Raw genomic sequence first — 13,962 nt, 5'->3', positions numbered from 1 at the left:
CCTGCTTTACCTGATATAGATTTTCTCCTTCTGTTCTTTGACATGCAAATCATTATCTTTCCCAAATCCTCCTTGATATTCCATTATACATAGCCTTCTTATATTACCAAAACCTAGATATTGTAGCCTAAAACTAATGCTCAGGGCTTTTTGGTATGTGTTCAGAGTAGCCTGCATGATAAATTGCAGGGATTTTTTCTTTACAATCCCTGTATTGTTGATTGTTGATTGTTGATTGTCAGTAGTACCTAGACAGTAGACTCCCAGAAAATTTTGTGACAACTTCGTATTCTGAGAAGAGCTGACAATGTCTCTGACTTTCTCTATGCTTTAATACCTAAACTTAAGAGGATACAACTTTCCTCTATGGTATGGAATGTTTTCCTTTTAATAATTCCATAAAGAATATTAATTTATTGTCTTACAATAAGGGGATTGAGGGAGGAGGAGCACTGATTGTTAATGGAAGGATGAGCAGAATAGTCATTTGCCTTAGGAAACTTTGTATTTCCTCTTTGATGCAGCATGTTCCTGTTGCCACCCCGCTAAACTTAATAAAGGATCTTAATTTCTCCCACACCTTGTTTGCTCCTGAGTTAGTTTGTTGAATCTAGGGAAAAAAATTGACCATGTAATGAATCATTTAGATGGATTACAATTTATAATGTTGGGATGCAGCTTTCTCCTTCCCAATCACCTTGACACCTATGGTTTCTGAAGATTGCTTAGGAAATATCAAAATCCTGCTGCCATGGCTGTTATGTGTCACCTGGAAAGAGACATTTGGAGAAGCAGGGCAGAGAAAGGGCAAGTATATGCATTTGAAATGAAGTCTCATCCATGGTTTAAATGCAGTCTGCTTGGGAGGAACCATGCAGAAAGGATCAATTTGAAGAGTCCTTTATCCCCAGGAACTGCAGATTGATTGGATTTCACCTCTTCACTACCATCCTGAACTCAATGCTTCATATAGTCCTACACATAAACATGGGAAATTAGATTTTTATTCATTTCTGGCACATCCCTATTATCCATACACTTCAGCATAAAATATTTAAACAATAAAATGAAGCTGCATTCAATTTTCAACTTGAGCAAGAAAAAGGAATGAAAACTGTTTTGAATTCTTCTAAATTAAATGTATTTTTAACAATATATGGACCCTTTTCTTCTAGATTAGAGTATTGAAATGAAGTTGATGTTGCTGACATTTTAAATTTAGTAATGATTTGAAAATTATATTAAATCCCAAACCTTTCTCTCTAAAGTAATTTAAAAGAAAGAATGGAAAATCATGACATAATATTTCTGTGTTCATTCTGTATCCTTTTAAGGTTATCTGGAAAAAAGAACATTTTATGGAAATCTTCCTTTTCTAGGGGCTTCCCATATATTATTTTCTCAGATACATTAACTAATAATGTGCTGTTCTCATAAACCTTTGAAGGATAATCAGAAAATTCTCTTTGAATTTATTGTTGTAAAGAAAATATTTTATTATTGGTCAGTTTTCTCAGAATCTAGAAATAATAAGGCTTTTTTGTTCTCTGCAGCTTAACTGCTTTATAACATGAGAGTTCTTTGTGTCTTGGTTTCCCCACAGAGATCATTAATTAAAATAACCGACATTTATATTGTATTTTAAAGTTTATACATTTCATTATTATTTAGTTTATTATTTATTTATATTGTATTTTATATTGCACTTTCAAGGTTACAGTGTTTTTCATTATCACATTGTAATATACTATAGGATAAGTATAGTTTAACAGACCATAAGATAATATAGTGTAGTATATATAATATCATATATACTATATTAGATACTATAGCATATATTACAGTACAATATATATGATATAATCTAACATATAGTATAGTATATTTTATAGTATTGTGTATAATATATGTACTCAAACTATATATATGTATATAGTATGCACAGTTGGTTGGTTGATTAGTGTTGGTTGATTAGTTGGTCTCCTTTGTTCTTGAAGAGGACCAAAATGACTTCATTGTGTTAGAGTCAAGCTACAGTGTGTCTGATTGTGACTGATCAGACCGATACAAGCTTGGGCTCTACTACATGTCAGGCACAAATAGGCCAAGTGAATATTTGGGATGGACTCGCTTAATCTGCACTTCATATGCATGTATGCAGGCATATATCTATGCATCTATATCTATACATACACATGTATGTATAATGTATGTTATATATGTGTGTATATACACAAGATGTATAAATTTAGTGTGTGTGTATGTGTGTTTATTGATGCGTGTACTCATATACTCTGTGCAAGTCCTTTAACTTTATTTGCCTCAATTTCCTCATCTGTAAAATGAACTAGAGAAGGAAATGGCGAACTACTCCAGTGTCTTTGCCAAAGAAACTTCAAAATGGGATTGTGAAGAATTGGGCAAGACTGAACAACAACATATATAACATACTTTATACTATATGTTTTAGCATTATATAATAATATGTACTATATATTATATGGGATACAATATGTACTATATGCCATAGCATTATATAATAATATATAGTATAGTATAATACAGTGTAAGAATTATATCTAATAGTATTAAATAATATAATATAGTAACTGATGTTCATATAATTCTTTTGAGATTTGCAATTTGTTTTCAGCATGACAAGCCTATGAGGGAAGCTGAATCATAAGTTCCTTACAGATAAAGTAGCTAAGGCTCCTGAAGAGGTTATACAGGTAATGAGTGGTAGAGCCAGGACTCGAAATCAGATCTTCTCATCCTAAACTCTGATATAAATATATATGTGTGTGTGTGTGTGTGTGTGTGTATAATATATGTATTGAAATGAAGTTTATGTTGCTGAAATTTTAAATTTAGTAGTGATCTGAAAATTATATTAAATCCCAAACCTTTCTCTCTAAAGTAATTTAAAGTTACACACACACACACACACACACACACACACACATGCTCTTGAACAAATGATTTCATTTCACTGGAACACATTTTTCACATTTCTTAAATGTAAAGATTGGGAGAAATTCCCCCCCCACCCCAGTTTTCTCCCAGTTCTGTTTGAGCTAGACTAGACAGCTGAGCAGCTACACTCATGTAAAGCATCCTTGTCACACACACATGTCAGTGTTATACTCAATATCCAACTATAATTCTTCCTTTATTTAGGACTGTTAGAGGCCTGTGGCAGTAGAATGGAATTTAAGTCACCAGGCAAAGCATAATGAGCTGTAGGAGGCAAATTATTTTAGGTAGTACCAAGATGTTGTCACTGGCCTCCCCAGAGGAACTTGCTAAGACTCATTAGCCTGCCCTGACAGGGACGACCCCTTTAGAGGCAGCTCCTTCCTGGGGATTATCAGCACAGCTCTGCTCTGGTCATAACCAGTCAATGTCAGACTCTTGAAAAATCACATATTTAATTAGATTTGAAGAACAGAAAGGAAATGTAAGTTTTAAAGGTAAAATGCAGGACAGAGAGAAAATGAATGGTGCCATAGGAGCTGTTTTGCCTCGAGCATTGTACCCTCAGGGGATGAGAGTTAGACAATTATTTTGAAATTACATAATTCTCTAATGAGTTCAGTTCTTTCCTTTTCACCAGAGACCATAGCCTCACTGGATCACAGAATGTGTGATTTGGAAGAGACCTCAGAATTTGTCTAGCTCTATTCACAGCTAAGCAAGAATCTCTTTTCCTAACATTGCCAATCAGAGGTCTAGCTCCCATATGGAGATCTCCTTTCAAAGAAATGCATTCTACTTTTGGTTGATTTTAATTGTTAGAAAGATTGTACTTATATCTATCTAAAAATTGATTCCTCTGCAACTGCTACCAGTTTCTCCTAGTTCTATTCTCTGGGGTCAAATAGTTGAATGGCTGCTATATGAGAGTCCTTCAAATACTTGAAGGTACTCATCATGCCCCACCTCCCAAGTCTCCTTTACCTAAAGTTTTTTTGTTTTGTTGTTGTTGTTGTTGTTGTTGTTGTTTTTACTGAGTTTTATGCAGATATTATTACCTCCAACCAACATTTAAAAGACTATGTTCATTGCCCCAAACTTCTATATCATCTTATATGTACTCTTCTCAGAATTTCCATTTCTATATTCTATAGGATGATATCTGAGTTTCTATCACATGTAATACATTCTTCTAGGTAAGAACAAATGAATAAAAATGTACTGCTTTCCTTCATTCTACTTTTCCTTGTTTTTAATTCATTATAATTTGTCTCTATCTCTTTTTTTCTTCCTTCAACATACTCTAAATCTATCTTTTTGTTGATATCTAAAATAATTTGCAAAAATTTTCAAAACTTGATTCTTTAATTTAGTAGCTATGCAGATGTTCAATATTTCTGTGTAATGTATTAAATTGCTATCTTTTCTCCCAGACCAAATACTCTCACTCCTTTCAATTGATTCTCCTATGGCATAGTTTCAAGTCTCTTGAGTGTGCTAGCATGTCCCCTCCTTTGGATTTATTCCAACCTACCAGTATGTTTTGTGAATATGGAAAAAAAGCATCTTCTACTGATCTTCTCTAGAAGTATCTCTTTGAATATTAAGCTTCACTCTCTAGTCCCAATGGCCTAAATGAACCATTGAAGTAAACAGAGAGTTTCTTGTATCCTCTTTTAAGGAATGCCAGAGATCCTGTCCCTAGAAGAAATCTAGATAATTACCAGCTTTACTCCATTGTATTCTGAAAGAGCTCTGGACTTAAAATCAGAAAAACTTGGCTTCAAATCTTGTCTCAGAAATTTACTATCTAAGTGACCCATGGCAAGTCACTTTGCATCTCCCAGGCTCATTTTCCTCACTTCTAATATGAAATTTCAATCAATGTCTTTTGAGATCTCTTCCAGCAATTTATGACATCTTTGTCCTGGCCTATGGAAGGTCAAGATGAGAAGGAATAGTGCATATCATCTCTCTCCTCCTGATTTCTACCATATTTTAAGCTCAAACCATTAATATCACCCCTTTTTTTCCTTTAAAGTGTAGAGGGGAAAGAAGAGAAAGATGGGAAATAGACTCAATGAAAAGATGCAAAATACATACATTTTCTTTAGTTTAAGTTGATAACTGATAAGCTGGTTCATAGAATTGGTGAGAAATTTTGAGTGATTTGATTACCTTGAGTTTAGAAGAACCAATACATGACAAAGGAAATTTAGGTTCTCTTCTTTCTGTTTTTTTTTTTTTTTTCCTGTTGTTGTTGTTGTGGCAGAAAGGCAAAGTTAAGTTGCTTGCTCAGGATCACACTTATTAACTGTCTGAAACAAGATTTAAACTCAGGGCCTCTTGATTCCAGGACCACTTCTCTATGTACTGTGCCCTCTAGCTACGCCTAGATTTCTTCTAAAATCAGTTGACAGTTTGGGGGCACATATTAAAGTGTGGAAACATTTAGACATTGTCTTTGTTCTCAAGGAGACTACAGTCTAATAAGAGAGACAAGATGGGCAATTGTGATCCAAACAGAAATTGCAAATGCAATTTTCCCCAGTTTGTGGATAGGGGAGAGTTGGTCTGGGGGTGGGTTGATGGGTTTCAGAATTGGTGAAATTTGAATTTCCTGGAGGAGGTAGACCTTGATTTGAATCTTTGGGGGCCTGTGCACAGAGCTTCATATTCAGCATGTGTTGAAATTGCAACAGATGGAACACATAAGAAATGTATTTTAAGTTTATCTTTAGCAACTTGGAGAAACCTAGCACCTAGTGTACTGTGGAGAGATAATAAAAGTTCATTGTCATGTCATTGTTCACAATGTGGTAAATCATACTTGCTCCTAGGGAAGAGTTTTGGTTTTTCTCCCACTAGATTTAATAATCATGTTTGATTTAGGCACACCAAAAAGGGGGAGCATAAATTTAGAATTACTTCAGATGTCTGAGCCATGTACTCAATTCTTTCTGTTTTCTTACAGTTCCAGCAGATACCAAATCTCCACTGTACTTGTCTGGAAAGAAAGACCCTCAGCTTGGATAAAACAACCCACTATTCTACCAGCATTTCCATGGAAAAGATGAAAAACTATAAAATCTGCCCATTTTAACCTCTGTCTGACTTTAGCTTTGATCTTCAGTACACTCATTCTGTCTCTCACACCACAAAGATGTCAGACCCTGACCCTTCATCTGGACTTGTGGGCAATGTGGAGAATGGAACTTTCCTGGAGCTCTTTCCCACCTCGCTGTCCACCTCCGTGGATTCATCTTCTGGCCATTTGTCCAACGTGTACATCTATGTTTCAATATTTCTTAGCCTTTTGGCATTTTTGCTCTTGCTCTTGATCATTGCTCTTCAGAGGCTTAAAAACATCATCTCATCCAGTTCGTCCTATCCTGAGTATCCTAGTGATGCTGGGAGCTCATTCACTAACTTGGAAGTCTGTAGCATCTCCTCTCAGAGGTCTACTTTCTCCAACCTTTCCTCCTGAATCAAAATGAAGAGAGAACACTTTGGTGCTGTAGGGGGTTAGTTGCATGTTATGGTGATTCTTTCAGGCCATCCTGGAAGAGATGACTCTGAGCTCTTAGACTACCCCTCATCCCTTAGTTTCAATTTCCCATTTAATTAGCAGCACTTTTCATCTTTGAACGTAATGCTAACACAAACAGCTTTAAGCATCTAGAAGCGATATGGGGTTTCACACCCCAAAGCTGCCTTGCAGACCTAGACCTGCCTTTTAGTAGAGGGATCCATTAATTCCATGGCATTGGATATTCACATGTTCACCTGAAATTCACCTCCATCTGTGCTTCTGGACTTCATCTTTTCTGAAAAACCATCTGACCAATAGAGCCAACTGACCTTCTAGTGAAATCTGTGTTTTTTGCTACTTAGAATTGTTCTGTTTTTCCCCCCAGTATTTGAACTTTTTCCATGAACCAAATAATTCTGAAAAACAATTTCAGTTTGAATGTCTCTTGTGAAATTTCTAGAATTTTGAAGAAAGGCTCCAAATAGTTTATTTAATTTTGATGAGTCAAAATTATACTGGCAAGGATTGAGAAGAAATTATTTTCTCATAGAGCAAGATAAGAATGACTGTGAGCCATGCATCACATTCTCAATGTATTCAGACTCTTGGGGTGTTTTCCCCTACTTATATGTATCAGATCAAATGCTCCATATTTTTACCATTGTTTGTAATGATAATTATCAATTTCAGGCATATCCCAGCACAAATCAAAAAAGGACTCTTGTTTCATACCTATTGTTCCTACCAGTGATTAGGCACATAGAGAAGAATGTAAGCATATCATATTGTCATGATTTGCAACAACCAATTTGATTGAAGTGTGCTCATGTGCTCATGTATTCAGTTTTATATTCTTTACACTTTAATGCAGAATTCTGTAATGGCAACAAGATATTAGGTATATGCTGATTCACTATAAGTTGAATATGTTAGAATCTGAAATACAAAAATTATATATGTATTCTCATTCAAAGTTCAAATTGAATATTACCTCCCTTTTTACTGTTGTCATATACTATCTAGTACTGTGAAGCAGAATTGTGAGATGAGGTCTATAAGTGTAGGTTATACTGGCAGAAATAAGTCTAAGCTATGATGGTCAGACCATGCAATCCAAGTCAGTGTCCCTGAAGTCTGTCAATGAATGCAGGTCTTATATATGAAAGAAATTAAACTTCACCAAAACAAAATCTTGCTCTTGGGAGAATACGGATTTTCAGAAATGCAGGACTACCACTTATCGCTGTTATCAGGTGCCTCATTGTGAAGGTAATGTATGTGTACATGACAACCCAAATGGCCATTTCTTATTCAATGGATACTTTTACAGTCCTCTTCACAACCAATTCCTACCCATTAAAAAAATTTAAAGACTTTAATCTGAAAGGAATTTTTATAATCTAGCACAACCATTGATTTGGCTAGACATTCAAATCTATTTAGTCAAGAGAATAGTCCCAAAAATTTGTTCAATTCAAGATTTTTCACGGCATAGACATACTTTGTATGTGGGTAAGTATGGGAAATTTAGAGAACTTGTTAAAATAGAGGTCCATTAAGTTCCTAATTTTAAATATAGCTAAGGATAAATCAGGCCAAGGCTATCTTTAACTGACTACATTTTCATAAATAACCCAGGAGTTGTACATTGTTGCTACCTTGGATCTTATAAGCTTGTACAGAAGTTACCTCTATCACCACATAAAGTCCATGAAGGAGGGATTCAAGTTACAGAAAAAATGAAATATAGACCTGCTTTTTTATGCAAATGTTGTGACTCTCCACTTATGAATTCATCTAAGTTAGATGAAACACACAAACATATGTGTTTACCATACGGCAAAGTTCTCTCTATGGCATAGGATCATGCAGATGTCAAAGGGACAATTTTAATTATCGAGGAATAAGATTAAATGAGATAGCTCATTGTTTTCAATTTTTTTCTAGTTTCAGCTAAAAGTAATCTATGCTGCTTTTTCCTTCTCAAAAAATAGATAAAAAGTTCCTAATGGAAGAGCTATTCACAGAAAGAAACTACTGTTCAAAGAAAGTCTTGAATTGCTAGAACCTATCCTGAAGGAAGTGTGGTCAGCAATAATGATGGTTCATTGCAGTCAACATCATTAGTGATAAATAGCAGCACATTTGTGCATAATTAGAAGATAATTTCTATTTGTTCTTGACACATTTGCCAAGGCACCCATACAACTTGAGATGGGTTTCTTTTCACTTTATTGATTGTGTTCAAAAGGGTGGGAAATTTACCTGATAAACAACAATAATAAAATAAAAAACTGGAGCCCATCTAAAATCTGACTCATTCTGTTTATTGCCACTATGACTACCACTACTGCCACTAATTTGTTGTTCAATCATTTCAGTCATAACCAACTTTTTGAGTTTCCGTTTTAGAGGGTTTTTTTTTTTTTTTGGCAAAGATAATGGAGTGGTTTGCCATTTCCTTCTCCATCTCATTTTATAGATGAAGAAACTAAGGCAAAAAGAATTAAGTGACTTTTTCAGTCATATAGCTAATAAATAACTGATGCTATATTTGAATTGGATTTTCTTGCCTCTAAGTTCAAGGCTCTATTCATTGCACCACCTAGCTGCCCACTAATACTACTACAAGTGTGTCTATTTGATGGGGGTGACCTAAAAAGAATATCACTAAATATTTGACTTGTTATGTCCTCACCTGGAATTACTTTGGGGAATCTCAATCTGCTTGTAGATAGTTCAAATATGGGGCCCATAGAAATGGATGAAAGGCCCGCCTTTTCCTATCCAACTCCAGTTCACATACAAACACGAAAGATAATATATTTATCAGGTACAAAAGAGTCTCCCCCTCCCAAAGCAGGGAGAAAAAAATATAGAAAATTCAGGAAACTCAAAGAAGCCCATAAATAAATATAGAAAACACACACAAAACTCTTAAATATACATAATAAAATTCCATTAACTCTTCAACGAATATAATGTCCCCCTGCCATGGTTCTAAGTTTCTCCAGACTCAGGACCACCCAATGTTTTGGACTCCAAATAGAGGAAAACCTAACTTGGATATACTAGAGATACAACAAATCAATATTCTAGTGAATCTCTCTTTCACCCCAGAGAGACACATTTTGGGTCTAAGACAGGCAAACTCCCTCCACTACTATTTCCCATCTATAGGCAGCTACATGGTATTGTGAATAGGGGCCTGGGCTTGGAGTCAGGAAGGTTTAAATTCAAATTCACTCTCAGAGACTTAATAGTCCTGAATAGTTCTTGGATAAGTCACTTAACCTCTATCTCAGTTTCATCAATTGTAAAATAGGTAAAATAGCATCTACCACCTAGGGTTGTTTTGAAAATTAAATGACATATTTGTGAAGTGCTTGGCACATGTTAGGCATTTTATAAATGTCATCATTATCATCTACACCATTTGAATAACTACTATGGTAGAAAGATACAAAGTCCAGATCTGCCACATCAAAGATTTTAATCCCTTACCTCTGGTCCTTCTGATAGCAGGATCTCTCAGGCATGATCTTCTTTCCCTAAAAACTAGACTTCTCAGGGAAACCCTCTCCTTTATCATAAGATTAATTCTACTTAGAATTAGCTCCAACTTGTGTTCCCAGGGCTAATGCTGCCCATGCATTCCCTGTTTCAAGTAGGAGTCTGAAATGCAGAGAGAACAGACACCAAGAAGTTTGGAACACAGAAGCAACACACATATACCTCTGCATTTCCCCCCCAAAGAATATTGATGTTGATGTGACTGTAGAGTGCTTTACATAAACTATTTTATTTGATCTTCACATCAGCCCTACAAAAGACATGCTTCAAAGTATTAGTGTTTCCAACAGATTCAGAGAAGCTAAGAAAATCGCACAGAGTAACTAACCTAGTCAAAATGGAAAGCAAGATTCTCATCCAGATCTCCTTGACTCCCAAGTCCAACTCCCTTTTCAAATACCCCACATTGAGGCTTAGTTTGTGACTTTGGGGGATAAGAAATTCTGCTTCTATTGTTCACTTATTTCAGGTGTGTCTGACTTTTTATAATCCCATTTTGGGGGTTTCTTGGCAAAGGTACCGAAGTAGTTTGCCATTTTTTACTTCAGTTCATTTTAAAGATAAAGAAACGGAGGCAAACAGGTTCAAGTGACTTGTTCAGGATCACACAGCTAATAAGTATCTGAAGCCAGATTTGAACTCAAGAAAATGAATCTTCCTGACTCCAGGCCAGACACACAATCAACAATGTCACCTAGCCACCCTGTTTCTGTTATCCTTTTATAAATTAGGAAATTAACAGAGTAGAAAAATAGAATTGTCCAATTTCTAATGGAGAAAACTGTACTAGAATGAACCCCATAGCCTTTCTCCAGCTCTTTCTTTATCCTCTATCCCTAAGTAAATTTGTACTGCAATCCTGCCTTCTGCTGGATTCACATTTCAAAACTTTTGCATTTTATTTTCAGTTAATCATTTGTTTTTCAGTCCATAGAATGACTAAGTCTAAATCCCATCTCTGATCTACACTGGCTATAACCATAAGCAAAACCCTTAACTTCTCAATACTTCAAGCAAATTGTTAAGACTATAAGTTACCAATAAAAGGAAGTTCCAGACTGGAAGTTACCTTCACTGACACAATCAATGTCTAGATCAAACACACAGAGACAGAAATGTACACAAATTTGTCTATAGAAAGCTAGGTGCACAGTGCTGGGCCTGAAGTCAGGAAGATTTGTCTTTCTGAGTTCAAATCTGGCCTCAAACACTTCCCAGCTGTGTGACCCTTAACAAGTCACTGATTTGCCTCAGTTTCATCATCTGTAAAATCAACTAGAGAAGGAAATGGTAAACCCTAACTATATCTTTGCCAAGGAAACCCCAAAATGGGGTACTAGCATTTTCTCTCTCTACATATATATGTAAACAGATTTATTCAGATAAATATAGAGATATATATTCACACCTACATATGGTCACTCCTTAACATTCAAACATTTAGCTTCTGCAACTTCAAATATCTGTGTGATTTTATTAGTAACCTCATTTTCACTTTCATGGTAGCAACTGAGCATATTTGCCACTCTGCACAGTAAAGAAAAAATGAGAGAGGTGTGATGCACAAGTTAATATCAGCAAAAAGGAGAAAGTCTTTTTAAAAGTGTTCATGAATCTGCCCCAGAAAATGCTAAAATAACCTCTTGTGTATGTAATAAAGGAATTGAAAAAATGGAAAAGTGGCTAAATTTGTGGGTAAATGAAATGGTATCACCCCACTCTCTTGTAAGTATTCACTGCAGAGCAAATATCCCACCTCCCCTGCTGCAGCTGGGCTCAAAGTAACTGAGCATCCCAGCCAGGTAGACTGTGGAATTGGAGAAGCAAAGGGATAACTCCCACCATTGCATCCAAATCATGAAGAGCCATGGGAAAAGTTCTAAGCTAAACCAGGGCCATGGATTCAGTCCAAGACATGTGCTTTTCATGGGGGAACAGTTCAAATTCAAAACAGAAACAAAGACTAGAGATGTCAGGTTGCCCTTTTAACTTCTTTATCTAGAATTCTGATATCTCTGTCCCTGTCCCTTTCCTTCTTGTCCAGTATCATGTCTCCTCTCCCCTGAATTTTATGGGTTATTTCATGGTTACGCTGTTAGAAAAAATGCGTATTATCAGAATTCATGTTTTGTTATAAAAACTATATCAGAAAAATGTATTTTCAGTATTCTCTAGTAAAAGATTACAGTTTTTGGCAGTCCCAGGAACCTAATTTTCTATTTCCCATAGGTTCAATGTATCAACATTCCCACTTTTGACTTTCATATAATTTTCTAGGAATCTTATTCCCACAAAAGTTGAGGATTGACTGTATATTTATCCCAATAAATTTATGTGATACTTAAATGAAAGTCAAATACCTCTATGTTAAAATTTAAGCATTTAATGATTACTTCATTTTAAAACATTACCACCTAAAAAAACTAACAAAGATATTGGTCATATATTCTTTATAAAACTAAACAGCTTCTTATTTATGATCCTATTTTTTGAATATTTGGCATATTGTTGTTAGTTTTATTCCAGTCTTCTATATCATGCCTCTGTAATTCTCTAAAATTTTGGCCACAGACATCTTTAGAGATTCTCCAGACTTAAGTCTCCATTTTTCACTCATTTCCCTGGTTTTTTTTCCTATTATATATATATATATTTCATTCCCCTTTCCATTCATTCTTTCTTCAACAGATATTCTGGCAAGATTGACAAATTCCTAGAAATTCCAGATGATAATGGTATTAGACTATGAAAGTAAATCTTCCAAGTTTGCCAAGCTGAAGCTTCTTGGCATGTGCCCCACTGTCCTGGAGAGAATCCAATTCAAGGTACATTGAATTGCTATAATTTTAGTATTTGCTACACTACTGTATAGTACCTCCCATGTGGCCCCAAATTTTCCCTTATTTATCTCTTTTTAGAGCACACTCTGATTATTTACTTTTAACTAGCATCCATTATATTTCCTTGTAACAAAGAAGAATATTTAAACAAAACCAAACTACGTGCAAAGAAACTGTATCTGACGGTTGTTCCACTGTACCAAGAACAGACCTCTGTACTTGAAATTAGAAATATTTCCATTATAATATTGGATTTTAGTTCCCTTCAATGTAAAAGTAATGTAGACTAAGTGTCTTCTAAGGTCCTTTCTAGTTCTAAAGCTATGATCATATGACCTCTCTCTACCAAGAGGAAGGAAATAATATATACTTCGTTGTCAGTTCTCCTGGATCAAAACTGAGCATCACAGATCATCCCATTTTTGACTGCCGTTTAGTGAAGTTTACATTTGCATTTTTGTAGCCTTGGACATATTTTTTGTTTCTGCTTTCTGCACTCTGGATCCATTATATATCCCAACTTGCTTTTTCCTCGCATTTGACAAGCATCTACTTTGTTTCCATTTTTTGGCTACCACAAAACCTGCTATTATGAATATTTTGAAATACATGGGATTTTTGTTTCTTTCTTTGACTTGCTCAAGGCCTATGCCCAGTAAGCAGTAGGATAGATGAGTCATACGGTAAAAATAGTTAAATGGCTTGACTTCCACAATTAGGAATTGTTTGCAGAAAGGTTGGACTAATTCACAATTCCAACAGCTTATTATTGTTATTATCACCATAGCATAGTCTATTTCCTTTTTTATTATCTTTACAATTGTAAGGGCAGCCTTACAGATTGTTTTAATCTACAACACTATTAGTAGTAATCAAAGACAATTTTCATTATTAATAATTTGCAAGTATTCTAAAAACTTTGTTCATATCTTTTAAACACATTTCCAGGGAATAGCTATTGGCCTTATGTATTTGTATCAATTTTGTACTTTTAATGCAAAGGTATTTTTTCCTTATTTGAACATTTTTCTTCTTGATCTA

General features: G+C 35.1%; 1 protein-coding gene across 1 annotated transcript in view; it reads left to right on the top strand.

Moving 5' to 3' along the window:
* The window catches only part of SERTM1 (serine rich and transmembrane domain containing 1), a 30,621-nt gene extending 21,802 nt beyond the window's left edge, over window positions 1–8,819 (top strand). The window contains exon 2 of the mRNA XM_051987429.1: window positions 5,951–8,819. Coding sequence (XP_051843389.1) covers window positions 6,140–6,463 — 324 coding nt within the window. The 5' untranslated portion in view covers window positions 5,951–6,139 and the 3' untranslated portion in view covers window positions 6,464–8,819. The remainder of the gene's footprint in view (window positions 1–5,950) is intronic.
* Window positions 8,820–13,962: the final 5,143 nt, after the last annotated feature.

The sequence above is a fragment of the Antechinus flavipes genome, chromosome 3 (assembly GCF_016432865.1).
Source record: "Antechinus flavipes isolate AdamAnt ecotype Samford, QLD, Australia chromosome 3, AdamAnt_v2, whole genome shotgun sequence".
Lineage (NCBI taxonomy): Eukaryota > Metazoa > Chordata > Mammalia > Dasyuromorphia > Dasyuridae > Antechinus > Antechinus flavipes.
The sequence above is the reverse complement of the archived record's forward strand: the minus strand, read 5'-3'. Positions and strand labels throughout refer to the sequence as shown.